At 36.0% G+C, this 20,247-nt stretch overlaps 3 protein-coding genes and 1 pseudogene across 3 annotated transcripts; 1 reads left to right on the top strand and 3 right to left on the bottom strand.

The window, feature by feature from the left end:
* On the bottom strand, positions 3,734 to 4,396 carry LOC109949350 (annotated as a pseudogene).
* Positions 5,577 to 11,029, bottom strand: LOC18776371. The gene is made up of 6 exons (XM_020563952.1): positions 10,319 to 11,029; positions 9,851 to 10,090; positions 8,425 to 9,598; positions 6,505 to 7,849; positions 6,339 to 6,422; positions 5,577 to 6,161 (listed from the first exon to the last, which is right to left on the bottom strand). The coding sequence occupies exons 1-6, from the start codon at positions 10,644 to 10,646 to the stop codon at positions 5,658 to 5,660; spliced, it is 3,675 nt and encodes a 1,224-aa protein (XP_020419541.1). The 5' UTR covers positions 10,647 to 11,029; the 3' UTR covers positions 5,577 to 5,657.
* On the top strand, positions 11,352 to 12,504 carry LOC18776614 (NAD(P)H-quinone oxidoreductase subunit S, chloroplastic). Its single transcript, XM_007209456.2, has one exon. It carries the CDS (start codon positions 11,618 to 11,620, stop codon positions 12,362 to 12,364), a length of 747 nt encoding a protein of 248 aa, XP_007209518.1. The 5' UTR covers positions 11,352 to 11,617; the 3' UTR covers positions 12,365 to 12,504.
* On the bottom strand, positions 12,553 to 14,969 carry LOC18777430. Its single transcript, XM_020564274.1, has 3 exons — positions 14,800 to 14,969; positions 13,398 to 13,555; positions 12,553 to 12,793 (listed from the first exon to the last, which is right to left on the bottom strand). The coding sequence occupies exons 1-3, from the start codon at positions 14,867 to 14,869 to the stop codon at positions 12,776 to 12,778; spliced, it is 246 nt and encodes an 81-aa protein (XP_020419863.1). The 5' UTR covers positions 14,870 to 14,969; the 3' UTR covers positions 12,553 to 12,775.

Raw genomic sequence — 20,247 nt, 5'->3', positions numbered from 1 at the left:
CCGCGCGGCTATACTCTGTTTTGAAAATTTTTTAATTAGAAAGTTTTTTTGACACGTGGGCATGATGGCTGGGGATCTTTTTTTATATTTAAAAATAGTAGAGCCGAACGGCTATACTCGGTTTGGAATTTTTTTTAAAAGAAATGTATGTGTTGACACGTGGGCATAATGGCTGGGGTCTTTTTTATATTTAAAAATAGTATAGCCGCACGGCGATACTCTGTTTTGAATTTTAATGTGTTGACACGTGGCCCCTGTTGGCTGGGGGACTTTTTTTATATTTAAAAATCGTAGAGCCGCACGGCTAGACTCGGTTTGGAATTTTTTTAAAAGAAATGTATGTCTTGACACGTGGGCATAATGGCTGGGGTCTTATTTTCTATTTAAAAATAGTATAGCCGCACGGCTATACTCGGTTTGGAATTTTTTTTAAAAGAAATGTATGTGTTGACACGTGGGCATAATGGCTGGGGTCTTTTTTATATTTAAAAATAGTATAGCCGCACGGCTATACTCTGTTTTGAATTTTAATGTGTTGACACGTGTCGCTGTTGGCTGGGGGACTTTTTTTATATTTAAAAATAGTATAGCCGCACGGCTATACTCTGTTTTGAATATTTTTTTAAAGAAATATATGTGTTGACACGTGGGCATAATGGCTGGGGGTCTTTTTTTATATTTAAAAATAGTATAGCCGCACGGCTATACGCTGTTTTGAATTTTTTTTGAAAAAGACACGTGGCCCCTATTGGTTGGGGACTTTTTTTGTATTTAAAAATAGTATAGCCGCACGGCTCTACTCTTTTGTTTTTTTTTTTTTTTTGAATTTTGTATATAACAAAATATAGCAGAGGCGGGAGGCGTTACTTTTTTTATTTTATAAATTGAATTTAATATATAGTATAGACGAGCGGCTATATTCTTTTACATACGTGTTCATATATATGTACATACACACATATATAGGAACGTATTTTTCAACAATACATTCGTGTTCTATACACGTCTCACGTTTTTTTTAAAAAGCAAACATACAATAGTCGTTTTGTACATGTACGTACGTATTTCTAATATTTTATACTATTATTTTTTACAAAATTTTCCGTCACACACACAAATTCACGTAGTATACCAGTAATTCTCACGCATTATTGAATAAGAATAACATATTTTATAAAAATTATATTAAAATATCAAATAGTGGAATATTCATATCTACTTTGGATATGTTGCAAATTGATATCCATAAGGTACAAACCAATGCAACTAGGAGGGTCCTTTTTTGTATTTTTAAATTTTTTTATTATTTTAAAAAAAAAAAAAAAAAAAGCGTACAGCCGCACGGCTATACTCAGTTTTGAAATTTTTATTAAAAAGAAACGTGTTGACACGTGGGCATAATGGCTGGGGTTTTTTTTATTTAAAAATAGTATAGCTGCCCGGCTACACTCTATTTTGAATTTTTTTAAAAGAAATATATGTGTTGACACGTGGCTCCTATTGGTTGGGGGACTTTTTTCACATTTAAAAATAGTATAGCCGCTCGGCTATCCTCTGTTTTGAAAATTTTTTTATTATAAAGTATGTGTTGACACGTGGGCATAATGGCTGGGGTCTTTTTTATATTTAAAAATAGTATAGCCGCACGGCTATTTTGTTAAAAAGAAATGTATGTGTTGACACGTGGGCATAATGGCTGGGGTCTTTTTTATATTTAAAAATAGTATAGCCGCACGGCTATACTCTGTTTTGAATTTTAATGTGTTGGCACGTGGCCCCTGTTGGCTGGGGGAACTTTTTTATATTTAAAAATAGTATAGCCGCACGGCTATACGCTGTTTTGAATTTTTTTTGAAAAAGACACGTGGCCCCTATTGGTTGGGGACTTTTTTTGTATTTAAAAATAGTATAGCCGCACGGCTCTACTCTTTTGTTTTTTTTTTTTTTTTGAATTTTGTATATAACAAAATATAGCAGAGGCGGGAGGCGTTACTTTTTTTATTTTATAAATTGAATTTAATATATAGTATAGACGAGCGGCTATATTCTTTTACATACGTGTTCATATATATGTACATACACACATATATAGGAACGTATTTTTCAACAATACATTCGTGTTCTATACACGTCTCACGTTTTCTTTAAAAAGCAAACATACAATAGTCGTTTTGTACATGTACGTACGTATTTCTAATATTTTATACTATTATTTTTTACAAAATTTTCAGTAACACACACAAATTCACGTAGTATACCAGTAATTCTCACGCATTATTGAATAAGAATAACATATTTTATAAAAATTATATTAAAATATTAAATAGTGGAATATTCATATCTACTTTGGATATGTTGCAAATTGATATCCATAAGGTACAAACCAATGCAACTAGGAGGGTCCTTTTTGTATTTTTAAAATTTTTTATTATTTAAAAAAAAAAAAAAAAAAAGCGTACAGCCGCACGGCTATACTCAGTTTTGAAATTTTTATTAAAAAGAAACGTGTTGACACGTGGGCATAATGGCTGGGTTTTTTTTATTTAAAAATAGTATAGCCGCGCGGCTACACTCTATTTTGAATTTTTTTAAAAGAAATATATGTGTTGACACGTGGCTCCTATTGGTTGGGGGACTTTTTTCACATTTAAAAATAGTATAGCCGCTCGGCTATACTCTGTTTTGAAATTTTTTTTATTATAAAGAAATGTGTTGACACGTGGTTTAATATATGTAATTGTATTTTCATTATTATTTTTTAGCGTGTTTATTAAACTTCCCCAGAGCCCAAGAGGCCCAAGGCCTATGTCTTTGATTGATATAATTATTATTCATGAAAGCCGAATCCAAAGCCAAGCCTATGGCAAAGCCCAATGGCCGAACTCTCCAGTGTTAACCTTGCTTATCAAACCAGCACAGTGTTTTGTTTATAAATATCTTTATATGATTGTGGATTTTCGATGTGGGATTTTCACAAAGGGCACCTCATAAGATAGGCCTACAAAGAAGTCTATATTTTTATTGTTGGTGCAATGTGAAAATATATTTAAAGCCCTTGAAAGTCTTCGTGATGCATCTATAAATGCCCTTCAAGGTCTTGTATCTATCAACCCTGATATTATTTGGCTCTTATAGCTGATGTTTACTATTCTCTGAAGAAAAAAGACACGCCTTCACCCTCCACATCAGACATACCTGAAATCTTACAAATTCTGCCCCCCACATCAGACATTTGATAAGCTTTATATAATTCCTGAATCTGCAGTCTTCCTTGCCATTACAGGAAAGGAAATGGCTGCACTGGCTTTTAAACAATGAAATGGATAAAAATTAAACAGACAAAAGCATTGTCATTAGTTTAATTCAAATAAAAAAATATGATGTCAGTTATTAGCAGCACTGTTTCCATCTGATGGAACCAGCAATGGCATGTAAAAGAGTTGTGTAAATATTTTCAACTACATGGAGGTAACAAGATTGTGTGGAGGCAATTAAATCAAAATGTTTTCTACTTTCCAGTTTGCCAGAATAAGCATGGCACATTTACATCTAGGATCAATAGATGTTCTGACAAATAAAAAAAAACATCAACACCTGAAATCATGAGCTGGGTCTATTTATTTTAGTAGTAAGGCAATGGATCATTATGAGAAGAGAAATTGAAAATCTACGATGTTATTAGTACAAAATGAGTACAAATGCTGTTCTTCTCACAGAGCTGACATGCTTTGGTTCAGGCACTAGGACTGGTGACAATATCTGATATCAATTTCATCAAGGAGCAGACCCCACCCAAAAAATTATGGTCAATAACACCTTTGCCTTCGATGACACGCGCGAAATCGATGAGTTTGATTTCAGCACCTGAATTCCTCCTTCTCATACACCATTAACACTGAACAAGAATGGAAATGGAAAATGGTCTGCTCCTCAGACCATGACTTCAGTTCCAACAATTGTGCCAATATCCCAGCAGGACCTCCATAGACAGTCGATGGAAAAGAACAATCTGGTTTGATATCTGAATCTGTAGAGGGTTAGAAGACACAAATTTCCTCAGAGCTAACCTAGTATCCTCAATGGTCTCTCTATCTTTCTTATGACATAATCTTCAGCAGCTTGCGGGTACCACCATGTTCTGGAACCAATTTTTGCGTCTAATACAGATGGATTGATTCTACTTGAGACAATATCTTCCAATGCTAGGTGAGAACTTGCGGATGTGGTCTGGAATCCTAGTGTCAGTAGAAAATGATGTATAGAATGCTAGCTCATGGGATCCACGCCCGTCATTCTGAAGAGGCTTGTAAAAGTGCCCTGAATCATCTATAAGAGGGCCAAGCTTCCCATCACCGGCTTGGTGGCCGGCAACTTGATGATCTGGGACCTTAAGCATAGTCTAGAATGTAAAGAAACTTATTAGATGTAATCAAATTACAAAGAGGTTGTCATTGTAGGCAGTAGACAATTAATATTTAAGATTTTGTGAACAATAAATATAGTGCCTTTATGAATTCAAGGATGAAAATTGTATTAGCAATAAAGAAACCACTTGAGTATATCAATTACGAGCTTCTCATCATCAAGAAGTGAGATGGTAGCAAGATGTATGAGTTTTCTATTATGCTAAAACTCACCAACTTAGCACATTCAACTCAAAGATAATTAATGTTTTCTTAGTCCCTATAGAAAAGCAGGTTCAAAATGATAGCAAGATGTATACTGGAGTAAATTCCCGCTATCATGTTTACATACCAAAGCTGTATATCTAGTGACATGCACCAGGAAATCAAAACCTCCAGAACATAATCTGTGTGTTTTTGATTGGATGAATAAGTTTAATACGGGCCATTCTAATAATCTAAGCGTCAAATACATGAGGCATCATCAAGTTTTGAGTTAAGGGGTTTTTTTTTTTAAATTTTAATAACTCACGTTAAACATTAACATAGACAATTAGAGTAATTCACTATTTTTTGGTGACGCAATTTTGTTTCTTTCTCCCAAAAAAAAAAAAGGTTCTAACTTGACTTTGTCAATTGTTGTTGTTACATTGAATTGAATACATTTTGCCGATGTCCGTGAGGTATGTCTGAAAGAGATGCAGCCTTCGGCTTAAACAGTCTTATAGTTTATGGTTCCTTTGGATCTTATTTGCATTCAGTGCATAAGATGTTTGCGTAGCGGCAGACTAATCAAAGTGGGCGGGAGAATTGGTGGATCAGCTACTGGGCTTACTGCTGTCCTATGTGTGGTGGAACATGGGTTCGTTCGAGTTGTAGATGACTGAACTGAATGTACCATGGAACGAGCTTCAAGGTGGACATACACAAACCATTGCTGATCATTGACAACTGAATGAGGTGGCGCTGCTGATTGTTGACAATCATAACAATAGTCTCCCGTGGCGGATCCAATAATTTTTCGTGTTCATAGTGGAGCACAGAATAATAAAATTCACAATTGTTTGTCCATTATGCGGGACTTCATATGAACCTAAACAGTTTGATGATCCGGGCACCTAGACTATTAATGCAATGTAGAAACATGATAACAAAAAAAAGCATGAGACTGAATGAAGTAAACAAAGGCAGCAACCACAAATCATAAGATAAAGAGAAGGCATAATTTTGATCGGAAAAAACGTAGAAATTGTTTCAATGTGTACTTTCAAAAGCACCATGTATCCGACTTACATTCACTGACTCATACCCAATTGAGTGACCCATCACACCCTCATCAGGCACTTTTGAAAATGGTATATGATCACACCTAGTATCAACTAATATCCAATCATCCGCGCCACCAGCAGAATGTTCACCGCCTCCGGAGTCACTGGCTCTGCTCAGGTGACCAGGTGAGCCAGGAGCAGATTGCGATGCATGGTCGATAGTAGGACAATTGTCGTTGATACAGCCATTTGAAGCGTCCAAACCGACAACAGAAACAGACTCATATACCTTCTTATGGGGGGCAGAACAAGTAGGAAGCAACTTCTCTGGTTTGGACCCATTGGAAGATGAAATTGGCTCTGTTTGCTTCTCTAAGGCACAATTCGGAACAACATCCATGTTCTTTGCACTACAAAATGATGCCTTCTGTTTGTTGAATAATGAGGGGAGAGGTATGGCCCTCTGCTGCTTGTAAAAGGACATGGCTCTCTACAAAATAATCACAAATCAGAATTGTTAAACCCATATATTAGGCTATCGCAAAACCAAATACCAATACCTCAAAAATTGCTGTATTTTTGTAACATAATGATGAAAGGGTCCAAATTTTCTACATCACTTTATGTTGGTAACTTGGTACTAATTATATAACATCTGAGTTCATACCTGAAAAACACAATCGTTTATGGCAACAAAAAGAGAAGCACTCGAGGCAAGTTTGGAAAGCTCCGCTTGGGTTTTTACAACCTCCTGTGAAACAAAGAAAATACCATTATGATTGAAAAATTAACATTAACGTAGATAAACCACAAGATCCAACTATAAATTTTACCTCCAGATAGAGAAGCTTCAAAGAATCTTCATCAACATTTTGACTCTGTTCTGCATCCATTAGTTTTAGGCATTGATTATATAACTCTGGATGAGTAAGCTCTGCCGAAATATCAAGCTTAGAAAGATATACAAGCCAAAGACGATCATCATCATCCTTGGATATCTTAGAAAGTTCAGGTAATTGTTCAGCAATACTGTTGGATGGTTTAGGTGGTTCCTTTGCTAAAGCATCACCATTTTGACCAATTTCAATCTTCTGACTCTTGTCCACAAGATCATCACACTGGTTCTCTTGATTTTGAACTTGCAGACTTGATGCTCCTAACCAAATTTCATCCTCTTGTGTTCGGACTGCAGGCTCCTTTGCCCGAAGTACAGAAGGCAACTCTAGATTCACACCATCATGTGGGCCCTTCCACATATCTGTTCTTGTTTCCGACCGCTGGCCATCAATTGGTTCTCTATTATGGCTCCAGTCAAGCCTCCCATATGCTAGAGAATTAGTCCGGGCAACACTGTTAATTTCATCCCACGCATAAAATGGAGGAGGCTGAGAGCCATCAATAGGATTCGGCCACCCAAATGAATGGTCTTGCCTGAGGAACCTGTCAGCATCATGGATATGATGGGGAAATAAAGAGCGTATATCCATCACAGGTCTGACACCATACATTGGCAAAGCAGAAAACGGATGCATAACTGGATGTAAACCAACAGGGGGAGGACCATGACGGAAATGAGTGAAGCTGTTCATTACTGGAGAAGGCCGATTTGGAACAGCACTCCTGGCATTAACTGGAGCACCGTTCCTGGCATTACCATACATTCGTCCAACAATGGAACTATTATTTCTCTTGTATCGATGGCGAGGTGGAGGAAAATTGGACCATGAGTTGCTAGGCAATTGATCAGCTTTGACAGAAGATAAAGAAGAGAAACCATCAATATCTTCCCGGGATAACTCACCTGTAGGAGGTGTCTCTGAAGGCGGCTGCAAATTTCCTTTGCCTTCAGTACCAGATAAGTCTCTGTGCTTGGTAACACCACTCCTCTTTCCAAATTCTTTACTATCAAAACTCCCCTTAATACCAAGTGTGGTAAACTTAGAATCATCAACTAGATGCACAGCAGAAGCACAGGCATCTGGATTCAAGCACCTTGCAGCGGATAAGTCACCCAAATGGCTGTCATCCTTGTCAATCAGTCTCTTGGTAGGCTTAGACAAAGAAGACTGTTTGAGTACTCCACAAACATCTGCAACCTCCTTAAAATGAAGGAGACTATGCCTAACCCTTTCTTGAGGTTCAGAGTCACCAGACATCAATTCTGCTTCCCTTGAGTGCCTAAAGAAGGCCCACAAGGACATTCATTAGTAGAGGTTCTATAGCACAAATATTTTGACAGTGATTGCTTCTTGTCAAACCAAATGACCAAAAGAAAAAAAGAAAAAAAAAAGTGAAGCACTAGCAACCATAAGATCATTATGACATATCCAGACAAATTCCAAGTCCCTGTATGCAAATTACTACTTAAAATTGTAAAGAACACATAAAAGTAGATTTGACTGAATTAGAAAAGTTTCAGATTTCCCTTCATCGTAGAGAATTAATGCCTGACATCCATATACAACTCATTCATCTTCATGTCACTTATCAGTATGGTCTACAAAGTCCATTTTTGAAACAGATAATTATTGGCACAAAACCATTCATTCCAAAAACCGCTACAACTAGGCACTGAAACATGCATAACCAGTCAACACTGAACAACAAATGCCTTTTCTAAGCAAAGATGCCAAAAAAAAAAAATCATTTGAACATAACAACACTTGCTGCATTCATGAATACAATACAAGACTGCATTCTCTAAAAATCCTTACCACATGATGAGAACATAAAATAAGAAGAAAAACAATTACCTGCACTGGTCTTTCGCAACATGAGAATAGGAGCTAGGGAAACTCATCTGTCTTTTATGACTTGCACTAAAGTCTGCATCAACACAGCATTTGTGAGAATCTTCTTTATCATCAACAGACTTTACCATGGCTCTGCCTGTAATTTTCTTTTCTGCATCAGCGTGTTCCCTGGTACTTAGGCACCTACTGTAGATTTGGTCCTCTTTATCATCATCTCGCTTTCCCCTATCATCACTGTATCTAGTGTTTTGACCATCGTCATAATTACTACTATCAAATCTTGATTTCTTATATCGAATTCCACCAGCATTACTTTTATCCCTTGTGTACTTAGTACCCGACCTGTCACCATTGTGATCTATTAAGGCATGCTCATCCTTGTGCCTGTCTTCCCACTGTGTTTTCTTCCAATCAACATCTTCCTTAGGCTTGCTATCCCTGTGCCTCCTATCTTTGTCAGCATCTTCTCCATATCCATCCTTGTAACTTCTGCCACCATCTTTTCCATACTTGACCTTATAACTTCTGTCACCATCTTCTCCATACGTATCTTTATAACTTCTGTCACCACCATCTTCTCCATGCTTTACCTTATAACTTCTGTCAGCATCTTCTCCATCCTTATCCTTATAACTTCTGTCACCATATTCTTCATGTTTTACCTTATAACTTCTGCCAACATCTTCTCCATCCTTATCCTTATAACTTCTGTCACCATCTTCTCCATACTTATAACTTCTATCACCATCTTCTCCATACTTGACCTTATAAATTCTGTCACCATCTTCTCCATACTTATCCTTATAACTTCTCTCTGCATCTTCTCCATGTTTAACCCTATAACTTCTGTCACCATCTTCTCCATACTCAACCTTATAACTTCTGTCACCGTCTTCTCCGTGCTTAACCTTATAACTTCTGTCACCGTCTTCTCCGTGCTTCACCTTATAACTTCTGTCAGCATCTTCGCCATACTTGTCTTTATAATTTTCATCATCCATGTATCTTCTATCCTTGGCATGCTTTCCCGTTGAAGACCGCCGACTATCATTATCATCTCTTACATAATCTTTATATTTCGCCTTGTCAACAGAGCCATCTCTGTTCCTCCTAATTTGTTTCTCAAGCTCCTCCTTTAACTTAGGATTTCGCACCTCATCTTTCAAATACCTCTCTACAAAGTGAAACATATAAACTTAAAAAGATACATGATAACAATCAGGTTGAGTGCACTCAATGTGTATAAAAATCATCAATAGAAACTTTTCAAAGATTAATTATATTCTTATTAAGAAGCATCAAGACCTCAAAGTACATTGCACATTGTACAGTAAACATTAATAGGAACAATAAAAGTATTTAAAATTTAAAATTTAAAATTCAAAGCACAGCGTAAACACTCGCAAAGAGAATTCAATCACATTACCCGTGTCATCCATTGCTTGTCCAACCTCTGGAACCTTCTCCTTCACATCCTTCCGAATCCTCTTAATATCTTTTCTCCTCTTTGAAGCAATGTACTCGACCTCAGCTGAATCTTCATTATCATCTCTCACATAATCTTTATATTTTCCCTTCTCAACAGAGCCATCCCTGCTCCTCCTAATATGCTTCTCAAGCTCCTTCTTTGGCTCGGGATTTCGCACCTCATGTTTCAGAAGCATCTCTACAAATTCAAACATATATACTTTTTCAGATGCATGATATCAATCAGTTTAACCGCACTCAAATGTGTATACAAATCATCAACAGCAATGTTGGAAAAGAATAAAATAAAAATAAAAAATTCATCAAGATGGAGTAAAACCTCAAACTACATTGCAATCATCACCAGAAACAGAAAAAACTCAAAGCACAATGGAAAACACCGACACAGAGAATTCAGTCACATTACCAGTGTCTTCCGTTCCTCTACGAACTTCTGGAACCTTCTCCTTCCCATCCTTCCTCTCACTATCTCTTCTCCTCTTCGAAGCAATGTGCTCGACCTCAGCCGAATATTCGACGTCATTGCCACGCTCTCGCGGTCTTCGCTTGTCACCGGGGAGCGAATCCTTAGAAACCCTAACCGAGCTCTCTTCTTTACCATTCCTGCTCTTTTTCGTTTTTACTTCGTCAACTATTTCTATCTCCTCTTCTGAATCCGAGTGGTCTAATGCGGCGTCGTTTGAGCTGTGCTTGCTCTGCTTCTGAGTCCACTTCTGTCGAGAGTTCTTCCCCATAATTGTTTAACTTCCGCTGAGAAATGAAAAACTTGTTTTTGTTGATTAACAAGTACAATTGGAAAGAAATCGAGATAGAAATCCAGCGACGGTGAGAGTGGGTAGCGATTTCATCGGAATCTGACGGTTCAGATTGCCGGCAAGAGAGGGCGGAGGAAAATGGCGGTTTGATATGAGAGGGTTTTGGGACGGAGGAGACGGTAGACTGAAGGGGTTTCTGATTGATGTGAAATGGACCAGATCACCCTCATTCAGTTTCCCGGGTTACTTGTTGCCTTGTTGGTTTGCCACGTAGGTTCAGCCATGCCAACTGGAGGGAACACACATTGCCAAATTTTGCAGACCGCCATCACTTTTGGGCCACACAACGAGCCCAATCCCTTGGAGGCCCTTGACGTTTGGCCACACTCTATATTGGGAGAAAGTCTTAGGTTCGACTGTCCTATACGGCAACACACTCACAAATGAATGAAACCGATACATGAGCGTCTCATCTGATCCCACTTAGACATATAGAACAGTTGTACCTAAGACTTTATCCGAATTTGATAGTCGGTTATTAAGATTTTTTATTATAATTTTTTAGATTTTTCAAAAAATAAAAATTATTGTTTACGAATTAGTTTATTCACAGATGATTGAGATGTAATGAGGAAATAAATGTTTAGTCGACGCAGTATGGATATTGTGAGTGATGAGGTGTGTATATTGAAATGATGGGTACATGTGTTTTTTTTCTTTTTTTTGTTTGGTCGGAATGGGTACATGTGTTTGGCATGTGTCTTTTTGCTGGCCTACATCACAAATGAAGACAATAATACTACAGGCATCAAACAGATAGGGAAGATAGGATCATAGGACATAACCCAACAAGAGTCTATTGCGGCCACAAATTCTAAGTGTTGATATTTCTCTCTTCTTCTTCCTCTCTCTCTCTCTCTCTCTCTCTCCGTTGATTGCAGTAGTAAAACATGGCTTCTAACATAACTCTCCCAAGCTTTCAAGGCCCTCTTCTCAAATCCAATTTTCTTGGAAGAAATGATCTCTCCAATCGTGCTCATAAATCGTCTTTCACAATTCACAAACAGCCATCGATCCATTCCCTAAGGCCGTGTGCCAAATTCAATCTATCTGAAATCTTGGGAGGCAGAGGGCTTTGCAATGGTGAAGAAGGTCTGCTACAAGAGCTTACAAGAAATGTTGAAGAACAAAAAGATGTGGAAGAACAAGTATCAGCAGCTGTTGCTGCTGAAACAGATGAAGAAAAATCAGATAGTTCTTCGGCAAGTGCTCTTAAAAGCGTTCAAGAAGATGCTTTTGAAAAGGAGCTTATGGGGCTTACTGGGGGATTTCCTGGTGGTGAGAAGGGGTTGCAAAAGTTCATTGAGAAAAACCCACCTCCCAAAAAGCCATTGGTTGCAGACTCTGGATCAACTGCGGCACTTGTGAGCTCAAAGAAGCCAAAAGCACCTGAATTGCCATTGTTGCTGCCTGGTATGATTGCCATTGTGAACAACCCTAATAGCCCTTATTACAAGTACTGTGGCATTGTACAGCGAATCACCGATGGGAAAGCTGGGGTTCTTTTTGAGGGAGGGAATTGGGATAGGTTAATTACTTTCCGACTGGGAGAGCTACTGCGCAGAGACAAGGGCCCTCCTGGGAAAAATCCCAAATCTGCCGTCCTCGAACCTTTTCTCCAAAAGGATTCTGAATGAGTCATTCCCTTAGAAACTATCACATGCATATGTATTTGAATTCGGAATGTGCAGTACTGAAATTTCTAACTTAAATGGCAACCACTTGTTGAATGAGTCATTCCCTTAGAAACTCTATCACATGCATATGTATTTGAATTCCGAATGTGCAGTACTGAAATTTCTAGCTTAAATGGCAACCACTTGTGTTGTAAATTGCATGAACAAGACTACAAGAGAAAACATGTCATAAGGATGCCAATCAATATCACATCTTTATTGTTCAAAGTGTTGTCTATCATTATGAATTTCAGCTAGTAGGTTATTCTTTAAACAATATAAAGAAGTCAACTCTGGATACTTCCAGGTGCTTTAAAAGGGTCAAAATATTGTCCAACACATAGTCCTCTGTACTTCAATCTCCACACAGGATCAGATGCAGCCACCCAACTGCCCAAAGACAATTAACATAAATAAGTAAATAAGTGCAAGCCCAAAGAAAAGACAGACAAGAAATTTGATGTCAAGTTGGTCACATTAGCCAAGAAAATTGATTTCAAGTTCATCACATTAGCCCTTTCAAAATTTTGATGACGATGGTTCACTGGACTAGCGCCCATCCTGATCAAGACTCAAATGTTTAGTTCACACTTTATAACTCACATATAAAAAAGAATCACCATTCATCATATACCATAGCTTTGTGGCGAACAATACATGTCTCTTAAACAGTGAAGAGGAATTTCCTAACAACTGCTGACTTAGCATAGATTTATTAACTATTAGTGAAACTGAGGAATCCACCACTTTCACAACATTAGCCACTTTAGCCATTTTCGCCACTTAATACCAATAAATACATGACGCATCAATAGCCAGTCAAGAGGCAAGCATTATCCTTTTTACACAGTTGATTATTTGTTTAAGCCTCAATAGTGATTAAAATCACAAGACAGAGGAAGCACTTAAGGCTGCAAAATTCATTGCATGAAAATTTGATGAATCAAACCATAAGTGTAGAACTTCTTGAGACAAAAAGGAAAGTTCCACATACCAAAATGGCCTCAATCTCCTCTTTGGACACTGGTGTTCGTTCGGGTTGAAGAGAAGCTTTTCCTCCTAAGGTGGTGGTGGTTGAGGCCTTTGAACCGGAGAAGAAAGTATGAGAAGCATCACCAGCCAAAGGTTCTGCTTGAATTCGAGATTCGGAACCTGCCAAGTAAATAATTACAAGTGTTAAGAAAAAACATGAACTATGACCCAAAAAGAACAACATAGTATCTAAACAAATGTGTATGACTCAATGGAGAAGAACAAGTAAGAAACTTCAAACAATAGCTGAAAATGAGGATTACAATTAAGATAAAGATCAACAATAGATTCATCATGCACGTCCAATTTTGCTACACCGATAGATATGCAACACGCACAATGTATGTATTTAATGTTCTTAGACTGTCAATTATGACTGCAAATTCAAACATGATTTCACCTTATCAACAGTTCTCATAAACAGTCCAACTGTCTGATAAAATAGCATTATCCTATACATATTTATATGTTGCCATAATTTGAATGCATATTACATGATTCTTCGAGTCTGAATATTACATGACTGAGCATGAGGCAATCAAAACAAGAAAACTCAAAAGTTGGTTCCCCTAAGTTATATGACTCCATATTGTCAATCTAAATTGTAGCATTGCCCACTTGTTTCGCCTACATGTCACCACATCAGAATGAATGAAACCGCCAAATCGATTAAAGATCAACAACTACCCATAGAAGTGGGGATTCGATTTGGGGTTATGTTGCATGAGTTCACCCACCTCAGAAAGTATAACGTTGAGGCCGAAACATTCCGGAACCTGCAGAAAATTCAAAACTTACATTTGAGACTCCCTCCCCAAGCGGCATCTTCCGGTTAATCCTATTCTCAATGTAATCAATTCCCATATTTTTAGCACTGCCTATACCTTACTTTCAGCATTTGCATGATGCAGCCAAGCCGAATAGTTTATGCACTTAAACCAACAAGCAGAGATTTCCATCCAAAAAAATCGAGGCAGCTAATCTTAGTAAATGAAACCTATCAATCTATTAAGCTCACACAAATGGTTGCCCAGAAGCTTCAACCAATGGCAACATGTTACAAAAGCAACCAATTGAAATCAGTCTATAGTTCATACCATTAGGCGTTTTGGAGATATCACAAATCCAATCTATGATTCAATGTAATACAGAGAAAGAAAATAAGACATCAATAAAGTTCCCAAATTTACAAGCAACGCACAAATCTTAGGCCAATTCAACAGAACCCATAAGAATTGGAACAAAAATACAGCGTAAATTCAAACACATATGTACATACATGCATAGACCTTAAAGTTAGTGGAGAGTAAAATCAATATATTGAGGTGAAACCAATGGTTCAGAAAACGATTAGAACGACAGACCAGAGGGTTTGGGATGTCTCTGAGGAAACTTGATGCGAGGGATTCTCTTCATCGCCTGGGCTCCACCCATCTCTCTCCCCTTTTTTTTCCCCTTCCTTCTGAGCAATCTCCCTCCTCTGTTGAAACGACGAATAAAAAAATTTAAAAGCTTTTAAAGTCTAATAGTTCTCCCACAACAATATGGGTCACACCCGTTTTGTTAAGAAAATAAAAGTGTTGGAAACTTGGGACAAATTAAAAAGTAGAATTTCGACCTAAATAAAAAAAGAAAAAAAGTAGAATAATCTTTCACATCTTAGTGCAAATTTTTCATAACAATTTACACATCTAACTCTCAATATTTTCCTTTTAAATCTTAGACGAAGTATAAATTTCAAATCACTATACCATGTTAATTACAAAGAATTTTTGCCAATTAGATTAGTTAATTTTGCTTACAAAAAAATTATTTAGCATTTTGAGACAAATCAAAACTTTGATATTGAAGTAAGGGGCTTGTAACTCAAGTGATTAAGATGAAGTTCTAGTTTTTTTTTTTTTTTTTGATAGGCAGCTCTAGGTTCGATTCCTCCTCTTTCAAATCGTTTATATATAAATAACATATAAAAAAAAGTTTTGGTATTGAATTGGGACACAGATCAAAATTCAACTACCAAAAAAACAACCCTAAAATTTCTTTTGCATTTTGGGTTGTATAAGAATCACCCAAGTGGTGTTTGTGGCTCCAGATCGTACACCAACTCCATACATATAACATGAGAGCATGTCTAATGTAAGGGCAAGGTGTAAGGGGTTAGGTGTTGTTTTAGCCCCTTAAAATGGTACTATTCATAAAATCTAGCCTCTTAATTTTTTTTTTGTGGGTCTAGTGGTGGTGAGGGGCTAGGGGCTAACTCAAAACTTGTTATTTTAATTTATTATTATTTTATTTGTGATAAAAATCTCAGCATAAGAGAAGCAACACAAAATTTTATTTTTGGAAACAATTTTGAGCCATACTTTGGAACAACAATTTTGAGCAAAATGAAAAAAGACAAACAAGTAAAAATGTTTGGAGTAATTGAGAGATTTTTTAGGTGAGAAGGTGATGAACAAATGGTTAGGTTTTAATAGAGTTGTGAGCAAGGTCTAAAATATCAAGGGTTTCAGAAATATCGGGTGTCCAAGAACATAGATATATTGATAGAAATATCCGAAAAGTATCGATATCGGTAAATATTGATTAAAAATCATGAAAATTGTAAGAAAAACTTGGGAATTTTGATTGAAATTTTAGATGATGTTTATTTAGTCAATTATCTATTATTTTATCAGAAAAAATTAGAAGAAAATGCATTACATGGTAGGTTTGACTTATTTAAGTTGATTATAGAGTGAGCTTACAAATATTGTGAGTGTATTATATATATATATATATATATATAGTAATTAATGAAAGAAGATTAAATACAACATAATCATTTATGTATAATGATTAACTACAATTTTTTACACTTAATAAATTGCATGGTAATATACATGAGTAACTTAGTACCACATAGAGTTCCTATGAGGTTCAAAATTTTATTTTCATCATATCTATGTGTAGAGTACGTGTATTGTGAAAAGTAGTCATCAAATGATAAGTCCCCAAAATAGTTTTGTATGTAATTGTTAACATGTCGCTCATATGAATCTAAGATTGGTTGACATTGTCCATAAGCAAAATCATTTGAAGATTGGGTCTCGGATTCTTTCTATTAGCAGTGTGATGGATGAGGCGTTAGAGGAAGAATGGAAGTGGCAGGGGTTCAAATCCACCTATGTGCACGCATAAGCCTTTTCAAATTTTTTTTTTTCTATTCCATATCCATATTGCGGTATATTGACCAAATGCTTATGATAATTGAAGGATATTATCGGTGCCCAAATTTCTGCGATATTTTCGATAATTATACGATAATTACATAAATATGTTCCAAAATATCCTCTACTAAAAAAGAATAATATTCTCAATATTTCAGTCATTGGTTGTGAGGGAAAAAAAAGGAAAGAAAAAAAGAGCCAGCAACTAGTCGTTGGGCTGTTGCATTTGAGAGTGCCACGTGGCATCTTCTCAATGGATGTTGGGTCAGCTTTTGTTGCTCCTTGTTTTCTTTTCAAAAACTGAGTGTAGAGCCCTTTAAAAAAAAAATTGAGACCAGATTTGGACCTAACCCAGGCCAGATTAGTCCCATTTTATTTATTTATAGTCGAATCCATATCAGTTCCATTAGACATGCTCTAACAATTCAAAATTTGACCCAAGTGCAAATTTGGGTCTAGCCTAATGTATAAAAGGGCTGGGCCTAAGCTTCGATTTCTTGGTTAGTTTAAACTCACCAAATCCAAATCCAAATCACAATCTAGATTAGCGAAAATCTATACAAAGAGTTTAGAATTTTCCTGTGCTTTGGCAGTTTGGATACGTGATTGAATTGGTCAATCTAGTCATCCTCTCAGCTTTTTATTTCTTCTGACATATACTAATTTTTTCCGATTATTAATTTATTACTGATAATTTCTAGATATTGCTAAACTATAAGGCATATTTGAGATGGAAAAAAAAAAAGAAAAAAAGAAAGACAATGACTTGTTTTTTTTCCCGTCCATTTGATAGATTGTCATTCTGAAATAAGTATATATATATATATATATATATATATATATTTTCATTCAATTAAAGTTGATTTGTTTTCTTTTTTTTAGGAACTATTGTGAATTTTGTACTCAACAACAACATGTTAAAAATTTGACAAAGCCAACCAAGCCTCAAAAGGCTCACTTGACTCTTCTTAACTTTCAAATTTGGTCATAATCCATATTTGTATTTTGATTTTTATATATTATATCTTAGTTTTTTTCCTTTATGAGTTCAATTTCCTTGTGCCCTCCTGTTTCTTTCTTAATATTTCGCCATTTGTACTCATACTAAACATAGAGAACACCCGTTAACTCATGGTTCAAATTTCAAAACAACAAATATTAAAAATGAAAATAAAAAAGTATTTTATTTTTATTATTTTATAACTCTCTGCAGTTTCACGGGCTTATTGATCTTGTTTAGGTCTTCATTCACATTAACAATTTCCTTGGAAATTAGGTCTGTTTATTTTCTTCCCGTTCTCCCAAATTCTATCTTTGACTTGTTTTGTTATCGAGAAACACGAGGAACATAACAGAATTGATTAATATTTTTTGGATTGATCTTTGAACAATATGTTATGCGTTTCTTCAGCAACTTCAACCATAACCAAAGAGATCAAAGGGTTTAAGTGCTAGATTAACCCTTGAACCAGATGCATAGGCTACAATCCCCTGAAGGTGGAGGCGAAGACATCGATATGGTGAGGGATCAAGACGGTGGAAGAGTGCCAATTTGGGCTTTATTATTGTTTCAACTTCTGAAAGGATTGGGAGGGGTTTGAACTTTGATCGATGGGTATTTCTCATTGGATGGTTAGAAAGCCAGAGGAAGAGGACAAAGTTTCCTTTTCAATATTTGTTTTAGATTTTCTATTTAAACCTCATACTTCTTTTAGTTCACCCTAATACTTAAATCATTAAGTTGTAAGTTTTATTATTGTGTAAAATGAAAAAAAATGTCATCCAACTTAATACTTAACCCTAGTACATCTATATACATTCATCACTCTTCATATTAAGTTTTAGAAAAATACGAACTCCTTTACATCGTATTGCCAGAGACGTAAAACATTGACGAGCATGCCTCTTAGAAATCTGCGTGGGAGCTAATGGAAAGACTTGTTGATTGTTTGGCTGTAATGATCTTATTCTCTTCCCTTTGTTGATTGCTTGGCTGTTGATTGCTTTTGTTTGTTTATTTTTTTTTACCTGATGTTTTAGTAAAGCTGTTGGGAATAGTAATATTATTGTCACTTTTGGAATTCCAGCATGCTTCAATAGTTGGTTATTTTTCTTGTTGCTTTTCCACTCTAATAAAAGCTTCAATGTATTCTCCATTGATGGCCGATTAGATGGCTTACTCCTATTGCAATGTGTAGCAACCTCAAGTACCCGTTTTATCTCATCTCAAAGTAAGTGCCTAAAGCTTCAGTACATAGTGTTTCAATGTTTAAAAATTCTAGATGGCATTCGCAGGAAGAAATCAAATAACAATCACATATTATGCACAAAAAATTTACCAATATATAAATTAACATTGTCAACAAATCAAGTGTCTGTCAAATAAGAACGTACTTCCTCCTCTAAGGGTAGCTTGTGGGGTTTAAATATAAAATTTCTTTTATTTCTTATTTTTTGAGCTTGGGGTGTATTTAAGGGTAGTTTGGGAAGATAGTGGGGTTTTCTTAGAAATTGTGAAAATTCAATTAAAAGTTGAGGTAAACTTAGAGTATGGGGTGAACTAAGAGAAGTGTGGGGTTTAAATAGAAAATCTCTATTTATTTTATTATTCAATTCCAATTCCAATTAACAGTTGTGATCTCTCTATTAAGTATGGGACATGTGGCGAAATATTAAGAAAGAAACAGGAAAGCACAGGGAAATTGGGCACAGGAAAATTGAACTCGTTGGCTTGACCACACAACCAGAGACGGACTCAGGATTTCAAATTTGATTAGGCTAAATTTAACTTACAGATAAACATACTAAGTAGATAGAGAACATATAATGTAATTTCATTGATAACAACAAATAATAATACACCTAGTCAAAAGAGGACATAAACAATTTCTTCTACTTTTCTTTCTTTTTTTCCACTGGCTGTGCATATATTTTTTTTCCCTATGGGTAGAGATGTGCAACTTTCCTTTTTTCCATTATATTCTCCACGTGCACTGCGAGGAATTCCTTAGGATAGTAACTTATTCAATTAGCTAGGCTATAATTTTTTTATTGCTTGGGGAAAAGAAAAAGCCACCTAAGATGTAGCCCAAGTTAGCCATGCCTATGGTTCGTCCCTGCATGCAACTTATGTCTAATTAGTATTATTTAAGGCTAGTTTGGCATTGCTGTGCTGTGAAAATAATAGCTGTCAGATTTGTTGTGAGATAAATCAGTTGTGAGAAAAAGCAGTTTGACATTTGGTAAACTTTTTGTTAAAAGTGTTGTTGGTACATATTCCCGTATAATCAAAAAATGATTGCCGCATAATCATTAAACCCAGCGCCTCTTCCAAACTGATTCTTGCATAATTAGAAAATGAAAAACACTTTATTAATTGTTTTCCCTTATAACTTTCTCTCACATCAATTTTTAATAATAAGTGATTTTCTCATAATTTACCAAACGAGTTGGGTTTTCCAAATTTTTAAAAAAATCACTTATCACCCCAAATAAGCAATACCAAATGGGCACTTAGTGTTGGTGACTTTTTTCGTTGTAATTTATTAGATTCCAACAAAATTTCTAATCATTCATAAATCAATACTAAGAATTGTGTGTTAT

The sequence above is a fragment of the Prunus persica genome, chromosome G5 (assembly GCF_000346465.2).
Source record: "Prunus persica cultivar Lovell chromosome G5, Prunus_persica_NCBIv2, whole genome shotgun sequence".
In the NCBI taxonomy this organism is placed as follows: domain Eukaryota; kingdom Viridiplantae; phylum Streptophyta; class Magnoliopsida; order Rosales; family Rosaceae; genus Prunus; species Prunus persica.
This window is presented reverse-complemented; position numbering and strand designations above follow the sequence as displayed.

Bases quoted from the DNA above. Each gene is read 5' to 3' on its own strand.
- LOC18776371 (XM_020563952.1), bottom strand. From the start codon at position 10,646: ATGGGGAAGAACTCTCGACAGAAGTGGACTCAGAAGCAGAGCAAGCAC. The intron at 7,850-8,424 runs GTAATTGTTTTT...GGCCTTCTTTAG, and splicing joins GTTGCGAAAGACCAGTGCAG to GCACTCAAGGGAAGCAGAAT. The intron at 6,423-6,504 runs GTAAAATTTATA...TTTGTTTCACAG, and splicing joins TGAAGCTTCTCTATCTGGAG to GAGGTTGTAAAAACCCAAGC.
- LOC18776614 (XM_007209456.2), top strand. From the start codon at position 11,618: ATGGCTTCTAACATAACTCTCCCAAGCTTTCAAGGCCCTCTTCTCAAA.
- LOC18777430 (XM_020564274.1), bottom strand. From the start codon at position 14,869: ATGGGTGGAGCCCAGGCGATGAAGAGAATCCCTCGCATCAAGTTTCCT. The intron at 13,556-14,799 runs GTCTGTCGTTCT...TTTACTTGGCAG, and splicing joins GAGACATCCCAAACCCTCTG to GTTCCGAATCTCGAATTCAA.